Here is a 22,192-nt window from a genome sequence, read left to right on the forward strand (position 1 = left end):
CTGACTTCCTCCAGTATTTTATCTATGTGTAGCAATTTTAACATCTAGTTACACAAACTTTTCAAGTACCCAATGTTTCAATGAGAAGCTTTGATAAAAATGCATGATAGAGACAAGAAACTGCAGCTTTAATGAGGAGCTTGAGATCTCCTGCACTTATAGCTTCACATACAGTGTGAGCGATTAAAAATATTTTTATTTTTGTTCATTGAAAGCCTTAAGAAATTCCTTATAACACAACTAACTTAGTTAATCTTCCAGACATTGTACAAAACAATAAGGAACTAAATTCACAATGGACCTGAAGAAGTTATTACATCCTATAGTATTTGTAATGGGCCCAGTCATTTTCACAGACATCTTGTAGGTTATGTGATCATTTCAGATCACTGGCACCATTTCTCTCGGAGGACAAATGCATTGTTATGCATTATTGAAAGTATCTGGTTTAGAGAAGACAACATACACTGTAAATTATATGTGTGGTGATATGTGTAAGAACTTGACTGGAGAGAGTTCTGAGCATGCGTAAGAATGATAGAAAGATCTGGAAAGCATGGCGCTGTAAGACACGTGTGCTGTTAAATAAAAGTTCTATTCTTCCAGAAGATGTTTCTTTATTAGTAACCCACGGTATGCATGAATATAAAGAACACAACATGGTGTCAGAAGTCGGTCTGGAAGAATAATACTTTACCTAACGCAGGCGAATCGAAGATAATCGAAAAGAGTCAAACTGTTTTGGTGTGCTAACAGTTTTACAAATGGAAGGGCTGCAACCTCCACTGACACTTCAATTGGCTGGGAACATAGCTGAGAACTGGAGAAAATTTAAGCAACATTTTGAAATTTATTTATCGGTGATCGAAGCAGATAAAAAACTGGAAAAAACGAAAGCTGCGCTTCTACTCCACGTAATAGGTGATGATGCAATTGATGTATATAATCATTTTATTTTTGAAAATGGAGATAAAGTTAAAATCGATAATGGACAAATTTGAAGCATTTTGCATACCAAAGCGTAATGTGATGTACCAGCGGCACAGATTTTTTACATGTCAGCAGAGAGCTGGTGATACTATTGACCAATGTGTTACTGAGTTGAGACACCGTAGTAAAACATGCAAGTTTGGAGAACTGACAGACTCTCTCATTAAAGACAGAATTGTTTGTGTCATTCTGGATAATGGTCTGAGAGAAGGACAGTTAAGAGAACAAGACTTAGACTTGGAAAAAGCTTTGATGCTCTGCAAAGCTTTGGAAACTATGATATCACAGGCTAAAGAACTTTTCACTGAGAGCTGCAACATAGCTGCTGTGAAAAAGCACAAACATATTAGAAAAAATAAAACGACAACAAAAATGACAGACAGCAAGACGTCATCTGAGAGAAAAAAGCTATGTGATTGCTGTGGGTGGCAGCATCAGCCAAAACAGTGTCCAGCATATGGGAAAATGTGCAACGACTGCGGTAAATCATTTTTCACGCTGTTGCAGAAATAGAAAGAAAACAAGTAAATGCAGTGCTTGAAAATGAATGTGAGGAGTTTTATATAGAAGTGTTTTGTGAAAACAAAGTAAGAATGACTGGACTATTCCATTGCAAGTGAACGAAAACAATATTCTGTTTAAACTGGATACTGGAGCACAAGTAAATGTTCTTGCAGAATCTGAGTTTAATGCATTAAAGCCAAGACCAAAGTTACATAAGACAAATATAAAAGTGACTGGGTATTCAGGTGCAGACATTCCAGTTAAAGGAACATGTGTATCAAATGTATCACACAAAAATAGTGTGCACACGCTTTCATTTGTGGTGGTGCCAAAGAATGTACAGTTAATACTGGGTTTATCTGCCTGTGAGAGACTGAATTTGATGAAAAGACTCTTAGTCCTGGACAGTGGCACAGAGTCAGAATACAGTGACTTGATGAAAGAGCATGAGGACTTGTTCAAAGGGCTTGGTTGTCTTTCAGGAGAGCACACGATTAAAATTGACAAACCGTAGTACATCCATGTAGAAAAGTGCCTTTTGTATTAAGTCATCAACTGAAAACAGAGCTTGACGGAATGGAACAGCTAGAAGTCATGAAGAAAGCTCCCAGACCCATCCCTTTGTTACCAGCATCTGACAAAGCATTGCCACCAAAACCAGGAGTTGCAATTTTGCCCTCTGGAAGTAATGTACCTGCATCAATGGGCCATGCATTCCATCACAATCTCACCTCTGCAGGAGGACAGAGGCCAAACTTGCCGGTACAGTACAATACCGATCTGAAGCCAAAGAGTGACAAGAGTCAGGATCCAATTGAAGAAGTGAAAGCACACATGAAGGAATTGAGAAGTTTTATTGAAATGATGAAGTCTCAGCATAAAAAAAGAGATTACACAGTTAATGAATGAATTAGATGAAGAAAAGAAACAACAAACATGAGGAAATCTGCAGATGCTGTAAATTCAAACAACACACACAAAATGCTGGTGGAACACAGCAGGCCAGGCAGCATCTATAAGAAGCCCGAAACGTCGACAGTGCTTCTCCTTATAGATGCTGCCTGGCCTGCTGTGTTCCACCAGCATTTTGTGTGTGTTGAAGAAAAGAAGATTTGTATTTCAATACAAATGGAAGTGGAAGGAAGCTACAATACTTGAAGAAGTACAACCCAGATCATACATGGTCCAAACAGAAGACGGAGCAGTGTTAAGAAGAAATCGCAAAGACCTCAAGAAAGTGCCAACTTCAGAGTTTCAGTTAACTGATGCAGAGCAGACAAAACATGGAAATAACAACGAAATTTGAGAACCACTGAGAAGGTCCACTTGTGTTTGTAAACCCCCCCAGAGAGACTGAAAGAGACATGTTAAATTATACATTTGCTATGGTCAATGTTGCTAATTGTTTTTTTTTAAGGAAAGGAAGATGTGGTGATATGACGTGTAACAACGTGACTGGAGAGTTCTCAGCATGCACAGGAATGATATAAAGATCTGGAAGCATGGCGTTGTAAGACACGTGTATTTGTTGCTGTTAAATAGAAGTTCTATTCTTCCAGAAGATGTTTCTTTATTAGTAGTCCATGATACGCATGAATATATAAAGAGCAGAACAATATGAGCCCTTTCAGAAGATTCTCAGAGCAGTGGAAAAATGACATTAGAATAAATTGTCTATAGATAGAAACAAGTGGCAAAAAGAATCAAGTAAATCATGTTGAACTGATATAAACTTTGAGAGAAAAGTTGTAGCATTGTCTATAAATAGCAGCCCATAAACAGATGATAAACAATGAGATTTTAAGTCATTAAAGCATCAGCATATTGTTCTTAGAATATTACATCACATTAATAATTATGACACATTCTAATGTATTTAAGAACAGCAAATTACTGAAAAGAGACTACAAGTTAGTTAAAAATAAAGAAACATAAGATCCATAAGATATAGGAGAAGTAGGCCATTCAGCCCATCGAGTCTGCTCCACCATTCAATCATGCTTTGGAAAGCACCATTACAAACTATTTTTGTATAATTTCTGAGCGATTTATTTTATAACTTCTCTAATTTGTATTACTGAGTATTCATGCTTTATAATAAAGTATTATACTATGGGCAGAAGTTCCCACTTGCTTCAAAGGCAACAATTATACCAGTGCCTAAGAAGAATAATTTTGGCTGCCTTAATGACTATTGCCCAGTAGCACTCACATCAACAGAGATGAAATGCTTTGAGAGGTTGGTCTTGACTAGACTGAATTCCTGCTTCAGCAAGGACCTGGACCCATTGCTATTTGCCTATCGCCATAACAGAGCAACGGCTGACGCAATCTCAATGGCTCTACACACGGCTTTAGACAACCTAGACAACACAAACACCTACGTCAGGATGCTGATCATCGACTATAGCTCAGCATTTAATACCATCATTCCTACAGTCCTGATTGAGAAGTTGCAGAACCTAGGCCTCTGTACCTCCCTCTGCAATTGGATCCTCGACTTCCTAATGGGAAGACCACAGTCTGTGTGGATTGGTGATAACATATCCTCCTGCTGACGATCAACACTGGCACACCTCTGAGATGTGTGCTTAGCCCACTGCTCTACTCTCTCCACACCCATAGTTGTGTGGCTAGGCATAGTTCAAATACCATCTATAAATTTGCTGACGATACAACCATTGTTGGTAGAATCTCAGGTGGTGGCGAGAGGGCGTACAGGAGTGAGATATGCCAACTAGCGGAGTGGTGCTGCAGAAACAACCTGGCACTAAACGTCAGTAAGATGAAAGAGCTGATTGTGGACTTCAGGAAGGGTAAGATGTAGGAACACATACCAATCCTCATAGAGGGATCAGAAGTGGAGAGAGTGAGCAGCTTCAAGTTCCTGGGTGTCAAGATCTCTGAGGATCTCACCTGGTCCCAACATATTGATGTAATTATAAAGAAGGCAAGACAGTGGAGAGTATTCACTGTCTGATATGGGGGGGTGGGGGGGGGGGTGGGTGGGTGGCTACTGCACAGGACTGAAAGAAGCTACAGAGGGTTGTAAATCTCGTCAGCTCCATCTTGGGCACTAGCCTACAAAGTACCCAGGACATCTTTAGGGAGCGGTGTCTCAGAAAGGCTGCGTCCATTATTAAGGACCTCCAGCACCCAAGACATGTCCTTTTCTCACTGTTACCATCAAGTAGGAGATACAGAAGCCTGAAGGCACACACTCAGTGATTCAGGAACAGCTTCTTCCCCTCTGCCATCTGATTTCTAAACGGACATTGGAGCTTTGGATTCTACCTCACTTTTTTAAAAATATACCGCATTTGTTTTTGCACTTGTTTTAAATCTATTCAATGTACAGAATCGATTTATTTATTATTATGTTTTATTTTATTTATTATTTTTTTCCCTCTGCTACGTTATGTATTGCATTGAACTGCTACTGCTAAGTTAATAAATTTCATGTCACATGCCGGTGATAATAAACCTGATTCTGATTAATCTTTCAACATTATTGTTTGCAATTAAATACCATGTTATAATTTTACTTTGAAGATAATTTTGTTTAATGTATTAGTTATTGATGCATCACTTTAATATTTATAGATAAAAGGATTATATACTGTATGTACAATAAAGTACACATCGTCTATTTTAAGACGACATCAGGTCAATACTCAGATATTTTAAAATTAATTACCTAATCAGATAACAGTACACACGGGAACAATACCAAATGATAAATGTCAGCTGAGTTTTGCAGTCACAGCAGAAAGGAAACATTTTCACAAAAACAAATTAATCCTTGAATGAACATTGTCACTAGTGTGCAAGATACAGAATCTGTTTGCTTTACTAAGCTGAGGTCAACCACATAGGTCCAAAGTAAATGTGACTAAAAGAAGCTTTTTGTAGCCTGTAGCAAGAAATATTAAACTACTATAGCTAGATTGTACAGTTCCTTCAAAAAAATGGACATGCTTGCTTTATATATATTTGTGATCCCTGGTTTGTTTTATATTGTTCACTTACTTATTGAAAGATACTCCTTTCACAAGCTGACATTACCCTGATGTGGCCCCTTTAGGTATTTTACTCACCTGTACAGATACTTTGTTAATCTACAAACCCCATTTCCAGAAAAGTTGGGATATTTTCCAAAATGCAATAAAAACAAAAATCTGTGTTAGGTTAATTTACGTGAACCTTTATTTAACTGACAAAAGTACAAAGAAAAGATTTTCAATAGTTTTACTGACCAACTTAATTGTAGTTTGTAAATATACACAAATTTAGAATTTGATGGCTGCAACACACTCAACAAAAGTTGGGACAGGGGCATGTTTACCATGGTGTTACATCACCTTTCCTTTTAATAACACTTTTTAATCATTTTGGAACTGAGGATACTAATTGTAGTAGATTTGCAATTGGAAATTTTGTCCATTCTTGCTTGATATAAGACTTCAGCTGCTCAACAGTCCGTGGTCTCCATTGTCTGATTCTCCTCTTCATGATGCGCCATACATTTTCAATAGGAGATAGATCTGGACTGGTAGCAGGCCAGTCAAGCACACGCACTCTGTGTCTACAAAGCCACGCTGTTGTAGCCCGTGCAGAATGTGGTCTGGCATTGTCCTGCTGAAATAAGCATTTTCATCCTGGGAAAAGACGTCGCCTTGATGGCAACATACGTCTCTCTAAAATCCTAATATACACCTCAGAGTCAATGGTACCTTCACATACATGCAACTCACTCATGCCGTGGGCACTGATGCACCCCCATACCATCAAAGATGCTGGCTTTTGCACCTTTCGCTGATAACAATCAGGATGGTCGTTTTCATCTCTGGCACTGAGAACTCGACACCCGTTTTTTACGAAAACTAGCTGAAATGAGGACTCATCTGACCACAGCACACAGTTCCACAGTCTTTTGGTCCATCTGAGATGAGCTTGGGCTCAGAGAACTCGACAGCGTTTCTGCATAGAGTTGATGTATGGCTTTCTCCTTGCGTAATACAGTTTCAAGTTGCATTTCTGGATGCAGCCACGGACTGTGTTAAGTGACAATGGTTTTCCGAAGTACTCCTGAGCCAAGGTGGCTATAATTGTCACAGTAGCATGACAGTTTCTTAGGCAGTGCCGCCCGAGGGCTTGAAGATCACGCGCATTCAACAGTGGTTTCCGACCTTGCCCTTTACGCGCTGAGATGTCTCTGAATCTTTTCACAATATTATGTACTGTAGATGTTGAAAGACCTAAATTCTCTGCAATCTTGCATTGGGAAATGTTCCTTTTGAACTGACTAACAATTCTCTCACGAATTTTGGCACAAAGGGGTGAGTCACGACCCATCCTTGCTTGCAAAGACTGAGCCTTTGATGGACGCTACTTTTATACCCAGTCATGATACCTCACCTGCTACCAATTAGCCTGCTTAATGTGGAGTCTTCCAAACCGGTGCTACTTGAATATTCTGTGCACTTTTCAATCTTATTTTAACTCTGTCCCAACTTTTGTTGAGTGTGTTGCAGCCATCAAATTCTAAATTTGTGTATATTTATAAAATACAATTAAGTTGGGTCAGTAAAACTATTGAAAATCTTTTCTTTGTACTTTTGTCAGTTAAATAAAGGTTCACGTGAATTAACATATCACAGATTTTTGTTTTTATTGCATTTTGGAAAATATCCCAACTTTTCTGGAAATGGGGTTCGTGTTTCATTCAAGCTAATGTCCATGGGCTTATCTAGTTTGGAGAAGGGCAAATATACATGTTCAGGCCATCTGAGAACACAAATGCTAATCATCCTAAACCATACCTCAATAAAAAAAAAATTAGTACATCTTAGAACCTTTCTTAACCCAGTTAGAAACATAGATAGAAAATTGGTGCAGGAGTAGGCCATTCGGCCCTTCAAACCTGCACCACCATTCAGTATGATCATGGCTGATCATCCAACTCAGAACCCTGTACCTGCTTTCTCTCCATACCCCCGATCCCTTTAGCCACAAGGGCCACATCTAACTTCCTCTTAAATATAGCCAATGAACCGGGCTCAACTGTTTCCTGTGGCAGAGAATTCCACAGATTCACCACTCTCTGTGTGAAGAAGTTTTTCCTCATCTCGGTCCTAAAAGGCTTCCCCTTTATCCTTAAACTGTGACCCCTCGTTCTGGACTTCCCCAACATCGGAAACAATCTTCCTGCATCTAGCCTGTCCAATCCCTTTAGAATTTTATACGTTTCAATAAGATCCCCCCTCAATCTTCTAAATTCCAGTGAGTATAAGCCTAGTCGATCCAGTCTTTCTACATATGAAAGTCCTGCCATCCCAGGAATCAATCTGGTGAACCTTCTCTGTACTCCCTCTATGGCAAGAATGTCTTTCCTCAGATTAGGGGACCAAAACTGCACACAATATTCTAGGTGTGGTCTCACCAAGGCCTTGTACAACTGCAGTAGAACCTCCCTGCTCCTGTACTCAAATCCTTTTGCTATGAATGCCAACATACCATTTGCGTTTTTCACCGCCTGCTGTACCTACATGCCCACCTTCAATGACTGGTGTACAATGACACCCAGGTCTCGTTGCATCTCCCCTTTTCCTAATCGGCCACCGTTCAGATAATAATCTGTTTCCCTGTTCTTGCAACCAAAGTGGATAACCTCACATTTATCCACATTAAATTGCATCTGCCATGAATTTACCCACTCACCTAACCTATCCAAGTCACCCTGCATCCTCTTAGCATCCTCCTCACAGCTAACACCGCCGCCCAACTTTGTGTCATCCGCAAACTTGGAGATGCTGCATTTAATTCCCTTGTCTAAATCATTAATATATATTGTAAACAACTGGGGTCCCAGCATTGAGCCTTACGGTACCCCACTAGTCACTGCCTGCCATTCTGAAAAGGTCCCGTTTACTCCCACTCTTTGCTTCTTGTCTGTCAACCAATTCTCTATCCACATCAATACCATACCCCCAATACCGTGTGCTTTAAGTTTGCACACTAATCTCCTGTGTGGGACTTTGTCAAAAGCCTTTTGAAAATCTAAATATACCACATCCACTGGCTCTCCCCATCCACTCTACTAGTTACATCTTCAAGAAATTCTATAAGATTCGTCAGACATGATTTTCCTTTTACAAATCCATGCTGACTTTGGCCGATGATTTCACCTCTTTCCAAATGTGCTGTTATCACATCTTTGATAACCGACTCTAGCATTTTCCCCACCACCGATGTCAGACTAACCGGTCTGTAATTCCCCGGTTTCTCTCTCCCTCCTTTTTTAAAAAGTGGGGTTACATTAGCCACCCTCCAATCCGCAGGAACTAATCCAGAAAATTATCACTAGTGCATCCACTATTTCTTGGGTTACTTCCTTAGGCACTCTGGGATGCAGACCATCTGGCCCTGGGGATTTATCTGCCTTTAATCCCTTCAATTTACCTAACACCACTTCCCTACTAACATGTATTTCCCTCAGTTCCTCCATCTCACTAGACCCTCGGTCCCTTACTATTTCCGGAAGATTATTTATGTCCTCCTTAGTGAAGACAGAACCAAAGTAGTTATTCAATTGGTCTGCCATGTCTTTGTTCCCTATGATCAATTCACCTGTTTCCGACTGTAAAGGACCTACATTTGTCTTGACTAAACTTTTTCTTTTCACGTATCTATAAAAGCTTTTACAGTCAGTTTTTATGTTCCCTGCTAGCTTTCTCTCATAATCTTTTTTCCCTTTCCTAATTAAGCCCTTTGTTCTCCTCTGCTGGTCTCTGAATTTCTCCTAGTCCTCAGGTGTGCCGCTTTTTTCTGCTAATTTATATGTTTCTTCTTTGGACTTGATACTATCCCTAATTTCCCATGTCAGCCATGGGTGCACTACCTTCCCTGGTTTATTCTTTTGCCAAACTGGGATGAACAATTGTTGTAGTTCATCCATGCGATCTTTAAATGCTTGCCACTGCATATCCACCGTCAACCCTTTAAGTATCATTTGCCAGTCTATCTTAGCTAATTCACATCTCATACCTTCAAAGTTACCCTTCTTTAAGTTCAGAACCTTTGTTTTTGAGTTAACTATGTCACTCTCCATCTTAATGAAGAATTCCACTATATTATGGTCACTCTTACCCAAGGGGCCTCGCACGACAAGATTGCTAACTAACCCTTCCTCATTGCTCAATACCCAATCTAGAATGGCCTGCTCTCTAGTTGGTTCCTTGACATGTTGGTTCAGAAAACCATCCCGCATATATTCCAAGAAATCCTCTTCCTCAGTACCGTTACCAATTTGGTTCACCCAATCTATATGTAGATTGAAGTCACCCATTATAACTACTGTTCCTTTATTGCACGCATTTCGAATTTTCTGTTTAATGCCATCCCCAACCTCACTACTACTGTTAGGTGGCCTGTACACAACTCCCACCAGCGTTTTCTGCTCCTTAGTGTTATGCAGCTCTACCCATATCGATTCCACATCCTCCAGGCTAATGTCCTTCCTTTCTATTGCGTTAATAATGAATAATTACTTACAAGGCTGTCAAGCTATGTAGACTTATTATAAATTTCACTTATTTCTCTATGACCACTCATATGAAGCAAACCATTTGATATAAATGTTTCAAAAATACTACCAAAACTATCAAATTGCAGAAATTTTTACTATCACCTTATAGCTTCAATAAATAAATCTGATCAATTCTCAATTGGGCACTTTTTGTTGCTGCTTTATTCTGAATGCAGCCTTCACCTTTCACTTATGATCAACCACCTCAATAGTTAGCCATCTTGGCTGCCAGTTGCTGAACAGCAATACTGGGTAATCAACTGAATGTCAAGGAATTATAGGAATTAAATCAGAGGTAATATCTAAAAATTCCTTGCTATTTTAAAAAGTGCATCGATAAGGAAGTATACATAAATTATTAGAGCCCTGTCATTTAAACAAGTTGAATTTGATTATCAACATTGGTTAATAGTGAATCTACAGACAAAACGTCAATAGCCTGGTAGCAAGGACAAATTTGTACACAAGTGGAACCTAATTGCAAGTGGCTGAGATAATTGTGGAAGGACTGCATATCATCTAGAAAAAACACTTTCATTCTGTACATCAATAGAAGGCAAACTAAATAGAGAAAGAACATAACCTATATCAATAAATGTAAAATAACTTAGCTCAGATTTGTGGTAAAACAGAGAGATCTGGGAATACAGATCCATAATTCCTTGTAAGTGGTGATTCAGGGAGATAGAGACTGTTGTGTATTTAATATTTCAGCAATGTTTGCGTAATATTGTAAATATATTGTTTGATTAAGCATTCTTCAATAACTCATTAGAGGTTATATGTATAAAAACGTGAATTGCATATGTCATCACACTACCACATGATACATGTGCACCTCGCTTAAAGGATCGAGTTAAACACACATTCCCAGATCTCGTTTTTCCTTTGAATTAGTTTAATGTTTTGAAGCTACAAAGCATAACAGTGGCGGCGAGGTAGTTTTAAAATGAACCCGAGATGGCTACTGACCTGTTGAAACACAGCGAGATGTTTGAACTTTTAAAAAACAGTGAAGAACGATTGAGTTAAAAATAAAGCAGCGCAGCATGTGCTTCTTCAGAAGGGAGGACATGACAGAATTTCAAAAAGGCAGAAAACGGAAGATTTCACGGGTTTATAAACAGTGAGTACCACACGATAATAGTCATTTTTAAAAAAGGGGAAGCAATAGCTGGCTACATCGTTAAGATACATGATCGATTGCTCAACAGATAACTGGGTCATGCATGCTGAGCTAACTGATAGTATTTTGAAACAAATGAAAAAGCCAATGAGAAACAATTACTAATTTTGCTGAATGTGTTGGATTTAAAGGCATACAGCTTGTTTTGAAGGTTAACTGCTCCAACCAAACCAGCCGAAATAAATCTTTGCTGATATTGTGAAAGGAATGCAGGCACACTTAGAATTTACTGGTTTGTTTCCATTAATTCCTCCAAAATGAATTCCTTTTTCCTATTTATTTGAGTTCTATATTATTTCCACTTTTTAAATAGGTGAATCTTTTATACTTTTATTTACTTTTTAGACTGTCACAAAGTATGTTTTATTTATTTATTCCTATTATAATTTCTTCCATCTTAGTCTGCAAGGGGAGTTTATTTATGCATTTTCTCAGTAGACTATTCCCATACTTTAATCAATGCCTTGGTTATATATAGAATTCTGAAGTTTTACTAATTCTGAAGCTCACTGCATTTTTGGAAGAATTATGCTTTTCCTTTGGACTAACATTATCACTAATTCTGCTTGATGGTCACAGCTGGACTATTTTTCCTGTTAGGTTAATTAGCCTTAAGAGGATTTATTAACCAAGTAAAAATTCTTACGTTAGCTATTGCTTGTTTAGGGTCATACTTTCACGAGGTTTTCCCAATCTATCACAACCTCTCAATTTTGCCTTCAAATTAAGCTTTATTCAGACTATGTAAGTTTCGTCCCCCAAGCCATCAGACTCCTCAATACCCAGAGCCTGGACTGACACCAAATTACTGCCATCTACTGCACCTATTGTCTTGTTTATCATTTATTCTAATGCCTGCACTGTTTTGTGCACTTTATGCAGTCCTGGGTGGGTCTGTAGACTAGTGTAGTTTTTTTTTCCTGTGTTGTTTTTACATAGTTCAGTGTAGTTTTTGTACTGTTTCATGTAACACCATGGTCCTGAAAAACGTCGTCTCGTTTTTACTGTGTACTGTACCAGCAGTTATGGTCGAAATGACAATAAAAAGTGACCTGACTTGAGTTTTCATTAGAGGAACTTCTAGATTTTTTTCCATCTTTTTTGTATTTGCTCATATTAATCCCACCTGGTGAACCTCATTTTCAGACTTGTTTCATTATGAATTTTCTTGTTGCTTGCATCAGATATCATCAGATTATTTGATTCTAGATTTTTTAAAAAAATCCAGATTCAAAGTTATGGGGAGCAGGAAGGAAAATGGGGTTGGGAAGAATAATAAATCAGCTATGATTGAATTGCAGAGCAAACTCAATGGGACAAATGGCCTAATTCTGCATCTACACCTTATGGTCTTAAGAGTCTTGTTTCAAATTAAACTACATCATTCTCAACTTTTACAGCAGTGCTAATAAGTTTGTGAACCCTGCAGAATTTTATCTATTTTTGCATAAATATGACCTGAAGTGCAATCAGATCTTCATATAAATCCTAAAACTAGATAATGGGAACCCAATTAAATAAATAACACAAAAAAAACTTGTTCATTTATTTATTGAGAAAAATGATCCAGTATGATATGTATTTATTAGAAAAAGTATGTGAACCTCTAGGGTAATGCCTTCTTACAAAAGCCATTTGGAGTCAGGCGTTGCAAGCAATGAAATGAGACAAGGTGTGGGTTGTAGAGGAGCCCTGCACAAGAAGTCAGGTTAGTGACGAAGCCTGGTCTTCTTAAGAATGATCTGTTGATGTGCACCATGCCTCAATCAAAACAACTTTCAGAAGACCTTAGAAGAATAGTAGAGATGCATGAAGCTGCCAAAGGCTACAAAAGCATTTCTAAAGACCTGAGAGTTCATCAGCCCACGGTAAAAGAAATTGTCTACAAATGGAAGAAACTCGGTACTCCCTAGGAGTGGGCATCCTGCAAGGATCACACCAAGAACACAATGTGCAATACTGAAGGAGGCAAAAAAGAGCCCAAGGGAAACAGCAAAAACCTCTAGAACCTGCTAACGTCTCTGTTCATGTGTCCATTATAAGAAAAACACTGAACAAGAATGGTGTCTATGGAAGGACACCAGAGGAAACCACTGCTCTCCAAAAAACAAACATTACTGCACATCAAGTTTGCAAAAGACCACTTGGATGTTCTACAACACTTCTGGGACAATGTTCTGTGGACAAATGAGAAAAAAGTTGAATTTTCTGGCAGAAATGCACATTGCCACATTAGGAAGAAAAAGGGGACTGCACACCAACACTATCGTCGAAGGAGCATCTTGGTTTAGAGCTGCTTTGCTGCCTCGGGCCTGGAAAGCTGGCAATCGTTGAGGGAACAATGAATTAAAAATTGTATTAAGACGGAGAATATTAGGGTAGCAGTCCATCATCTCAAGTTTAATAGAAGTTGATTAATGCAACAAGACAATGATCCAAAAGACATGAAAATTTGTGTTTTGGTATGGCCCAATCAAAGACTTTACTTTTGTTCCACTTATCACTCCCCAACTTGTTTATTAATACCAATACTCCGTCAATTCTAATGAAGGATCTTTTATCCTAACTGTTAACTGTTTCTCTTTGCACAGATATTGCCTTATCTGCTTAAAAATTTTCAGTATTTCTGCTTTGGTTTCAAACTTGCAGCATTTACCATCTTTTCATACTTTGTTTTTTTTTATTTTCTTCATCACATCTGTACAAGGCAAGGAAGAATGAGGCCCACTGTATATATCCTAACATTTTCCTATTTCTAATTTGCTGTGAGTTGATGTTTTAACCAAATTGAGAGTCCAGCAGGAGTGCTAGATAAATAATACCATTATTCAGGAGTCATCTGTCAAATTACACATGTCTAGTAACAAAAATACATAAATTCCAACAATGAAATGCCTGTTATTCCACAGCATCCATCAACTCCTATCTTAATGCCACATCCACAATCCCCAACACTTACAAGACTTCCTTTACCCAATAATATCAATAATTTCTCAAAGCATTTACTTATCAAATCACTCTAAATATTGTGAAAATATTGAAAATGTGGCAACTTTAAAATTTGTTAAATTTAAGCAGGCATGAATCCCAACAACATAAGTAGCATTAATATCCTAAGGACAATAAATTCCATCTGCAGTAAGTTTGGCAACCAGTTGTGCTGACATCCTTTGTACTATTTTCATGTGAAATTGAACAAAAGGATGAGACTTGAAAGGGAATAAATTACCTGCTTTGAATAACCTCCATAAATGACTACATTGCCATCAGGTGTGGAAGCTATTGAACAGCTTGAACGAGGGCATGGAGCAGTTCCAGAAGGAAACAGCTTTGTCCATGTAAATGAATCCAGGTTAAAGGAGTAGACATCATTATAGTAAATAAAATCCCTGAAACAAACAAAAAATGGTTATTATAGTGTTTCTGCCTAAATAAGAGCAGCTTTTTGAATGGGCAACAAACCCATGAACATAACCAAACACACATACACACAGTTCTTATGGTAATTTATAGTTTTTATTACGTTTTGCAATGTATTGTTGCCACAAAATATCAAATTTCATGACATATGCCAGTTATATTAAACCTGATTCTGAAACAGTGAACAGATAATCATTTTATTGTAATTATTATTAAATCACACTGGTTTTTAAATTGCAGTAAAATGAAGTGTGAATTCTACCTTTAAAAGACAAAGCTTTATAAATAAATGTGATTGAAAACAACCAGTGGCAATGTTAATAGAAAAAAATTTGAAAAGACTTTCATAAGTCAGAAATGAAACTGTTCACTGAATCAACAATAGCACAGTCTGATGAACTATAACTCAAATTATATTCCAAATGCTACATACTGTAAACCATTAAATTTAATTCAAATGAAAGTAGAATTCTGCCATACTTTTGTGACATAGAAACTGTTTCATAACTTTAGTACTTTCACACTTGCTAATGATTATGATGACCTATGTTAATATCAGTGCAGAATATTAAGTGATTTGATTCATGCTGCACAATATTAATAACCCCTATACCTCTCAATTATCTAGATACAATAGGAATATGCAGAAATTTTCCATCTTTCTCAATGTGAAATTACACTTCACCTCCAACAAGTTTCTTACTGGAGGGGAGCTAAACTTCAAATGGGAAACATTGAACCCATATTGCCTCAACATGATATAAAAATAGGTGGTGTTGTACCTGGTTTAGAAGGTGGATCTTGATCAACAAGTTAGGTGGGCTGAGGATCCAATTCAATCCAGATAAATGTGAGATATTGCATTTTAGGGGGACTTATACAGTGAATGGTCCAGACTTGGGCGGTGCTATGGAACAGAGGAACCTGGGAATACAAATGGCTAGTTCACTGAGAGCTGCATCACAGGTGGCAAAGGCATTTGGCATGTTGGCTTTCATCAGTCTGGACACTGAGTACAGGAGTTCAGAAGTTCAGTTGCAGTTATACAAGATGTTGGTGATGTGGCACATGGGAGTACTGAGCACACATTTAGTTGCCCTATTATAGGAAAGATGCTATTGAATTAGAAAAAGTGCAGGAAAGATTTACCAGGATTAGGGGCCTGAGTTACAAGGAGAAGTTGCTTTGACTAGGACTTTATTTCCTGGCACATAGAAGATTGAAGAGTGATTTGATAGAGGCATACAAGATCATCGAGGATGTAGACAGAATGAAAACAATCTTTCTACCTCTGGAGGGGTTGCTAAAAATAAGAGTGCATGGGTTTACAATCAGAAGCAAGAGATACAAAGGGGTTAGAATAGACAGCTTCTTTTTACAAAGGATTGTATGTATTTGGAATGAACTGCCAGAAATAATGGCTGAGGGTGGGCACATTAGCAATATTTGAAAGCCAACTAGATAAGTAGGTGAATAACAGAAGTTTAGAGGACTATGGACCTGGCTGAGCAACACCATTGGCATGGATGAGTTGGATCGAAGAGCTTATTTTCATGCTGCATATTTCTTTGACTCTACGATAAAGTACTCCTGAAACTCGGCCACTCTAACTGCAGTCATCAAGCTATGGAAGGCAGCCAAAGTTTGTGTATGTGCACATTTAAATGCTTAATGACGTGTGTTTTTCTTTTGACTCATGGGAATGTCATTACTGCACATTTAGATGGCACCAAGAGCCTTGAACCTCTGTCAGGAACATGGAGAAGCAGGGCAAAAATGGCAGAGGCAGCACATCACTTCCCTCCACAAACAAGAGAAAATCTGCAGATGATGCTAATTCAAGCAACACACACAAAATGCTGGAGGAACTCAGCAGGCCAGACAGCATCCACGACAGAAAACAGTCGATGTTCCGGGCCAAGGCTCTTCAACAGGACTGGAGAAAATAGATGAGAAGTCAGAGTAGGAAGGTGGGGGGAGAGGAGGAAGAAGTGCAAGGTAGTGGGTGATGGTGAAACTGGGAGAGGGGGAGGGGTAAAGTAAAGAGCTGGGAAGTCCATTGATGAAAGAGATAAAGGGCTAGAGAAGGGGGAACCTGATAGGAGAGGAGAGAAGGCCATGGAAGAAAGGGAATGGGAGGAGCCCCAGAGGGAGGTGATAAAGTGAGAAAGGGAAATGGAAATGGAGAATGGTGAAGGACTGTGGGGGGAGGGGTGCATTACCAAGAGTTCAAGAAATCGATGTTCATGCCATCAATTTGGGACCTACAAAAGGTGGAAAATAAGGTGTTGCTCCTGCAACCGGAGTGTGACCTCATCGTGACAGTAGAGGGTGCCATGGACTGACATGTCAGAATGGTAATGGAAAGTAGAATTAAAATGGGTGACCACTGGGAGATGCCACTTTTTCTGGTGAGTGGAGTGGAGGTGCACATTCCAGAAATAAGGAAGATATCCTTCTTATTCAAAGAAAGGAGCTTCCCTTCCTCCACCATCAACACTGCCCTCAACCACACCTTTTCCATTTCGTGCACATCTGCCCTTACCCCACCCTCCCGCCACTCCACCAGGGATAGGGCTCCTCCTGTCCTCACCTACCACCCACCAGCCTTTGCATTCAGCACATAATTCTCTGTCACTTCTGCCATCTCCAGCAAGATCTCCCCACCAAGCAGAACTTTCCCTCTCCCCCATTTTCTGCTTTCTCCAGGGATCACTCCCTATATGTCTCCCTTGTCCATTCGTCCCTCTCCACTGATCTCCCTCCTGGCACTGATCCTTGCAAGCAGAACAAGTGCTACACCTCCCCCCTCACTACTATTTAGAGGCCTCATCCTTCCAGATGAGGCAACCTGTGAGTCTGTTGGGGTCATCTACTATATCCAGTGCTCCCAGTGTGGCCTCTTGTACACTGGTGATATCCGATGCAGATTGGGAGACCAGATTGGGAGATGCTTCGCCGAGCATCTACACTCCATCTGCTAGAAAAAGCTAGATCTCCCATCTTTAATTCTACTTCCCATCTCCCATTCCGTAATGTCAGCCCGTGGGTTCCTCTACTGCTCCAATGAGGCCGCACACAGGTTGGAGGTACAACACCTTGTATTTCGACCAGGTAGCCTCCAACCTGATGGCATGAACATCGATTTTTTGAACTTCTGGTAATGGACACCGCCCCCCCCCCCCACCCCCCACACCTTCACCATTCCCATTTCCCTCTCTCACCTTATCTCTTTACCTGCCACAACCCTCTCTCTGGTGCTTCTCCCCCTTCCAATGGCCTTTTGTCGTCTCCCATCAGATTCCCCCTCCTCCAGCCCTTTATCTCTTTCATCGATTGACTTCCCAGCTCTTTACTTCACCCCTCCCCCTCTCCCAGTCTCATCTATTACTTACACCTTCTTTCCCTCCCACCTTCTTACTCTAACTTTTTTCTCCAGTCCTGATGAAGGATCTTGGCCCGTAGTGTCGTCTGTTACGTCTTTTCCATAGAGACTACTGGCCTGCTAAGTCCCTCCGGCCTTTTGTGTGTGTTACATCACTTCCCCTCTGGCTTTTACTTCACGTGTGTGGTATAGAATTAAGATTATGAAACCAATCACAAAAAAAATCCCTGATAATTCAGAAACTATGAAAAGACCTTGATGAATTCTTCAGTTTAATTCTGAAAGGGTGAGTACTAAAGGCCTTGCTTACCTTGCACTTTCATGGAATCCACCAAATACCAAGATCTGTCTCTTACAAACAGCCATCCGATGTCCACTTCTACCTGATGGTCCACCCGTCACCCTTTTAATAACCAGAAATGTGAAAAATCAACTGAACAATCACAAAACATTGTAAAAGCAACAGATCTAATATGAAGTCATACAACACACAAACAGGTCCTTCAGCCAACAATGTTTCTGTTGACCAACTTGCCAGTTTAATAACAACTTCACTTGCCTGTATGAATTCCATATCACTTTATGCCTTACTCATTCAAGAACCTCTCCCAAAGCCTCTTTAAGTTACTGTTCCTGCCTCTTCCAGCATTTGCAGTAGCTCACAAATAACGGAGGACCTCAGCAGGCCATGGAGCAACCATGGAGGGAAATGAACAACTGACATTTCAGGTCGAGACCCTTCATCAGAACTGGAAAGGAAAAGGACAGAAGCCGGAATAAAACTGTAGGGGGAGGAGGAGGAGCAGCACAAGCAGACAGGTAATAGGTGAGTCCAGGTGAGAAGTGAAAGTTGGTAGTTGGGGGAGGTGGGGAATCTAAGGAAATTATGTGAGAAGCTCGGAGGTGATATGTGGAAGAGGCAAAGGACTAAAGAAGGAATCTACAGGGAGAGGACAGTCAATGATGGAACAAAGGGAAGGAGGTGGGGAACCTGCAGGAGGTGATGGACAGGTCTTGAGGATGGGGGAGTGTAAGAAGAGGGGTGAGGCAGGCCCAGAGAATGAAGGAAAACAAAATGGGGGGGGTGAAGAAAGGAAAAACAGAGGTTGGTAGTAACTGGGAGTCAGAGCAATTGGTCTTCATGCTATTAGATTGGAGATTACCAAGACAGAATATGAGGTGGTGCTCTTCCAACCTGGATCTACCCTCAAGACAACAGCAGAGGCGGCCATGGACAGACATGTCATTGTGGGAATGAAAAGTGGAATCTGAAAGGTGGCTACTGGGAAATCCCAGCTGTTGTGGCTGATGGAGCATTCCCTTGGTCTCATCAATGTAGGAGGCTGCACTGGGAGCACCAGATGGAATAAATGACACTGACAGATTCACAAGTGAAGTGCTCCTCACCTGTAAGGACTGTTTACAGCACTGTTCAGTTCAAAATTGCATCTTAAGAGGAGGCTGCAAATATAATTTCAGATTACATTTGCTAAATAGAATAGGAATTATCAGCAGCATCACCTTACCAACTCAACCATATATTACTTTGTATAAGGTGATACCCACTCTTCAGGCTGTTGTATATATTTTCAGTACAGATACCGTGTACAATAAAGCTAGTATCCTACTAGTACTTCTACAACATAATTGAAAAGGAAAATGTAACAATACCAAAATAAAGTGTTAAAATATTCATATTGTGATCTAAATAATAGTTACTGTTTAAAGTTGTGAAGAAATCCTCTCAAGTGTAATGTGAAAAAAGTCCCTGCATGATATTCACAAACTTCACTGTGTACATTTTGTTGTGAATCTCCTATAAAATCATTCATGCAAATTTAGTGTTTAGCTACAATACCATCTATAACACTGCAATTAAAATGGCTTATTGGAAAAAAAATATTCACCCTAGTGCAAAGAATTCCTTTTGGAAAGTATGATGCCACCAAGGGTGATGATTTCCGCTTCTGGATATTTATAGCATGAATGTGAATGATGTTTTTGTTTACAAAGTTGTTGACAATTTTGCTCTAAATAAGAAATAGCCTGAATCCTTTATACTTGTTAATACATTTAAGAATACTATTATTTAGTTGAATGTAAAATATTATAAATTGTGGAAGGCTTGTCTGTAGAGTTAGTATTATCAAATCTACACTAGTCCAAAATACCAGCTTCTTTGCGATCTGAAACAACTGTTCTGCAGACATTTGCTGACAAATTCAATTTGGTTTTAAAAAACGCATAACAGTGCGTGTATCAAGTTAACCCAGATTAAGGTAGTGGTTGCAATCATTACTGGATGAAATAGTATGAATCAGAACACTGCAGCAGCCACTTCCAGGTGTAAACCACATGACTATGCCAAACATTTTCTTGATGTCAAATGTGCTTGTAACAACATCACAATTTGCTCAGTGCAAATTTTGGCCTTCAGCTATCTATATTGCAACAGAAAGCAGCAACCAAGAACTTTCACAAAAGTTGGAAAAAAGAGCAATGACTGAGATCATCAAATAAACACAAATTTTAAAAAGTCCCTATCTAACATCAAGGTAATAGCCATGTAATTGATCAGCCTCATTTTGCAAACTCATGACAGCTGACAACTCATTGAACCAAGATCCTGGAAACTCTCTCCAATAGCAGTACGAATGCTTCTTCACCATAACTGAAGTCATTCAATGTACTGCTGTGGCCTTGCCAGCATTGGCCAAATTCTGCATAACAACTAAATAGAAATAAAACTATTTTTAGTGCAGCTTCTACAAAGAACTGCACAAATCCTATTTCACCCTAATGTTATTTTAAGTAGATTTTTGCCCAACTCTGAATATTTTCTTTATTGATTACCACATTGGACATCTAGTGCTTTACATAATGCCAATTCTTTGAATGGTTAAAATGATGCTTTTAAACAATCATGCTGTCCTTTTCTCAGTGAAAACGCAAAATTGAGTTACATTTATTTTAACTACAATGATCTATAGATGTACTTGAACAATAAATTTCAACGATTACAATGCAAATACACATTTCTCAAAACTTCTGCAACATTATGAACTATCTACTTCGTTATAGCTTGGCAAGAACAAAACCAGTGAAGAACAAACCCTAACCCTAAAGCAAAATCCTAAATATGGCGAAAATCTAAGAAAACCTGAAAAAGCTGTAAGTACTCAGAGTCAGGTAGCATTAGTGGAATTGGAAGACAGGAACAGGTCTTTTGGCCCACAATACCTGTGCCAAACATGATGGCAAATTAAGCTAAATCTCTTTTGTCTGCACATGATCCATATCCCTCAATTCCTTGCAGTCTTTTAAACGTCACTATTGTACCTGTGTCTACCACTACGCTTAGCTGCCCTTTGGTGTTTAAAGAAAACTTGCTCAATGCATCACCTTTAAATTTCCTCCCTCTTGCTTTAAATTGTCTCTAGTATCTGACATCAGGAAATGGATTATACTAGGGTACAGGGGCAGATAGCTGAGGGAAGTGGAAAGCCCTTAAGAAAAGTAACAAGTTACAAAGGATAGCTATCAGTTAGATTCCAAGTGCTGGTAGGGGAATTGTTCCGGACTCTACTGTGGAACGATGAAAGCCTGATGGCTTCAGGAATGACAAGGAGTGCTTTATGGGATATGATACTACCACATGTGTAACTCACCTGCAAATTGGTACTTTGAAGCTTGAGTAAAGGAGAATCTGAAGTATCCTGTTCAATTCCCTGAGTAGATTAAATCACCCTGGAAATGGTGATAACTAAATTTCACATGGAAATGAAACAATTTTTCAGTGTGTGCTGCTAAAAAAGGAGTTTAAAATTATAGGCCATAATTTTAACTGGCAGAAAAAAGGAGTGTGCAATAAAAAGATCTATAATTGATCTGATCAATCAAAACACTGTACAGCAATAGATGGTAAGAAAGTAGTAAAAGAAATAAAAGATTGTTCATGATGCAGTAAACAAGAGAAATTAGTAAACTAAAATATTAAAATCGACTTAAATTTGGAAATCTGCAATAAGAACATGAAAATCATATCTGAAATTATTGAGTTAACTGCAGAGTCTATGAGGTTACTTTGAATTTATTCAAAAGTTGCTTGAACTCAAGGCAA

The 22,192-nt window shown here is 39.1% G+C and overlaps 1 protein-coding gene across 2 annotated transcripts in view; it reads right to left on the reverse strand.

The window, feature by feature from the left end:
• klhdc4 (kelch domain containing 4) overlaps window positions 1-22,192 on the reverse strand; it is a 97,761-nt gene that overhangs the window by 23,218 nt on the left and 52,351 nt on the right. For both annotated transcript variants that reach the window (XM_073070164.1, XM_073070165.1), the window contains 2 exons: window positions 18,383-18,475; window positions 14,497-14,656 (listed from right to left, as the gene is read on the reverse strand). In XM_073070164.1, coding sequence (XP_072926265.1) covers window positions 14,497-14,656; window positions 18,383-18,475 — 253 coding nt within the window. The remainder of the gene's footprint in view (window positions 1-14,496; window positions 14,657-18,382; window positions 18,476-22,192) is intronic.

This window comes from Hemitrygon akajei, chromosome 17 (assembly GCF_048418815.1).
Source record: "Hemitrygon akajei chromosome 17, sHemAka1.3, whole genome shotgun sequence".
In the NCBI taxonomy this organism is placed as follows: domain Eukaryota; kingdom Metazoa; phylum Chordata; class Chondrichthyes; order Myliobatiformes; family Dasyatidae; genus Hemitrygon; species Hemitrygon akajei.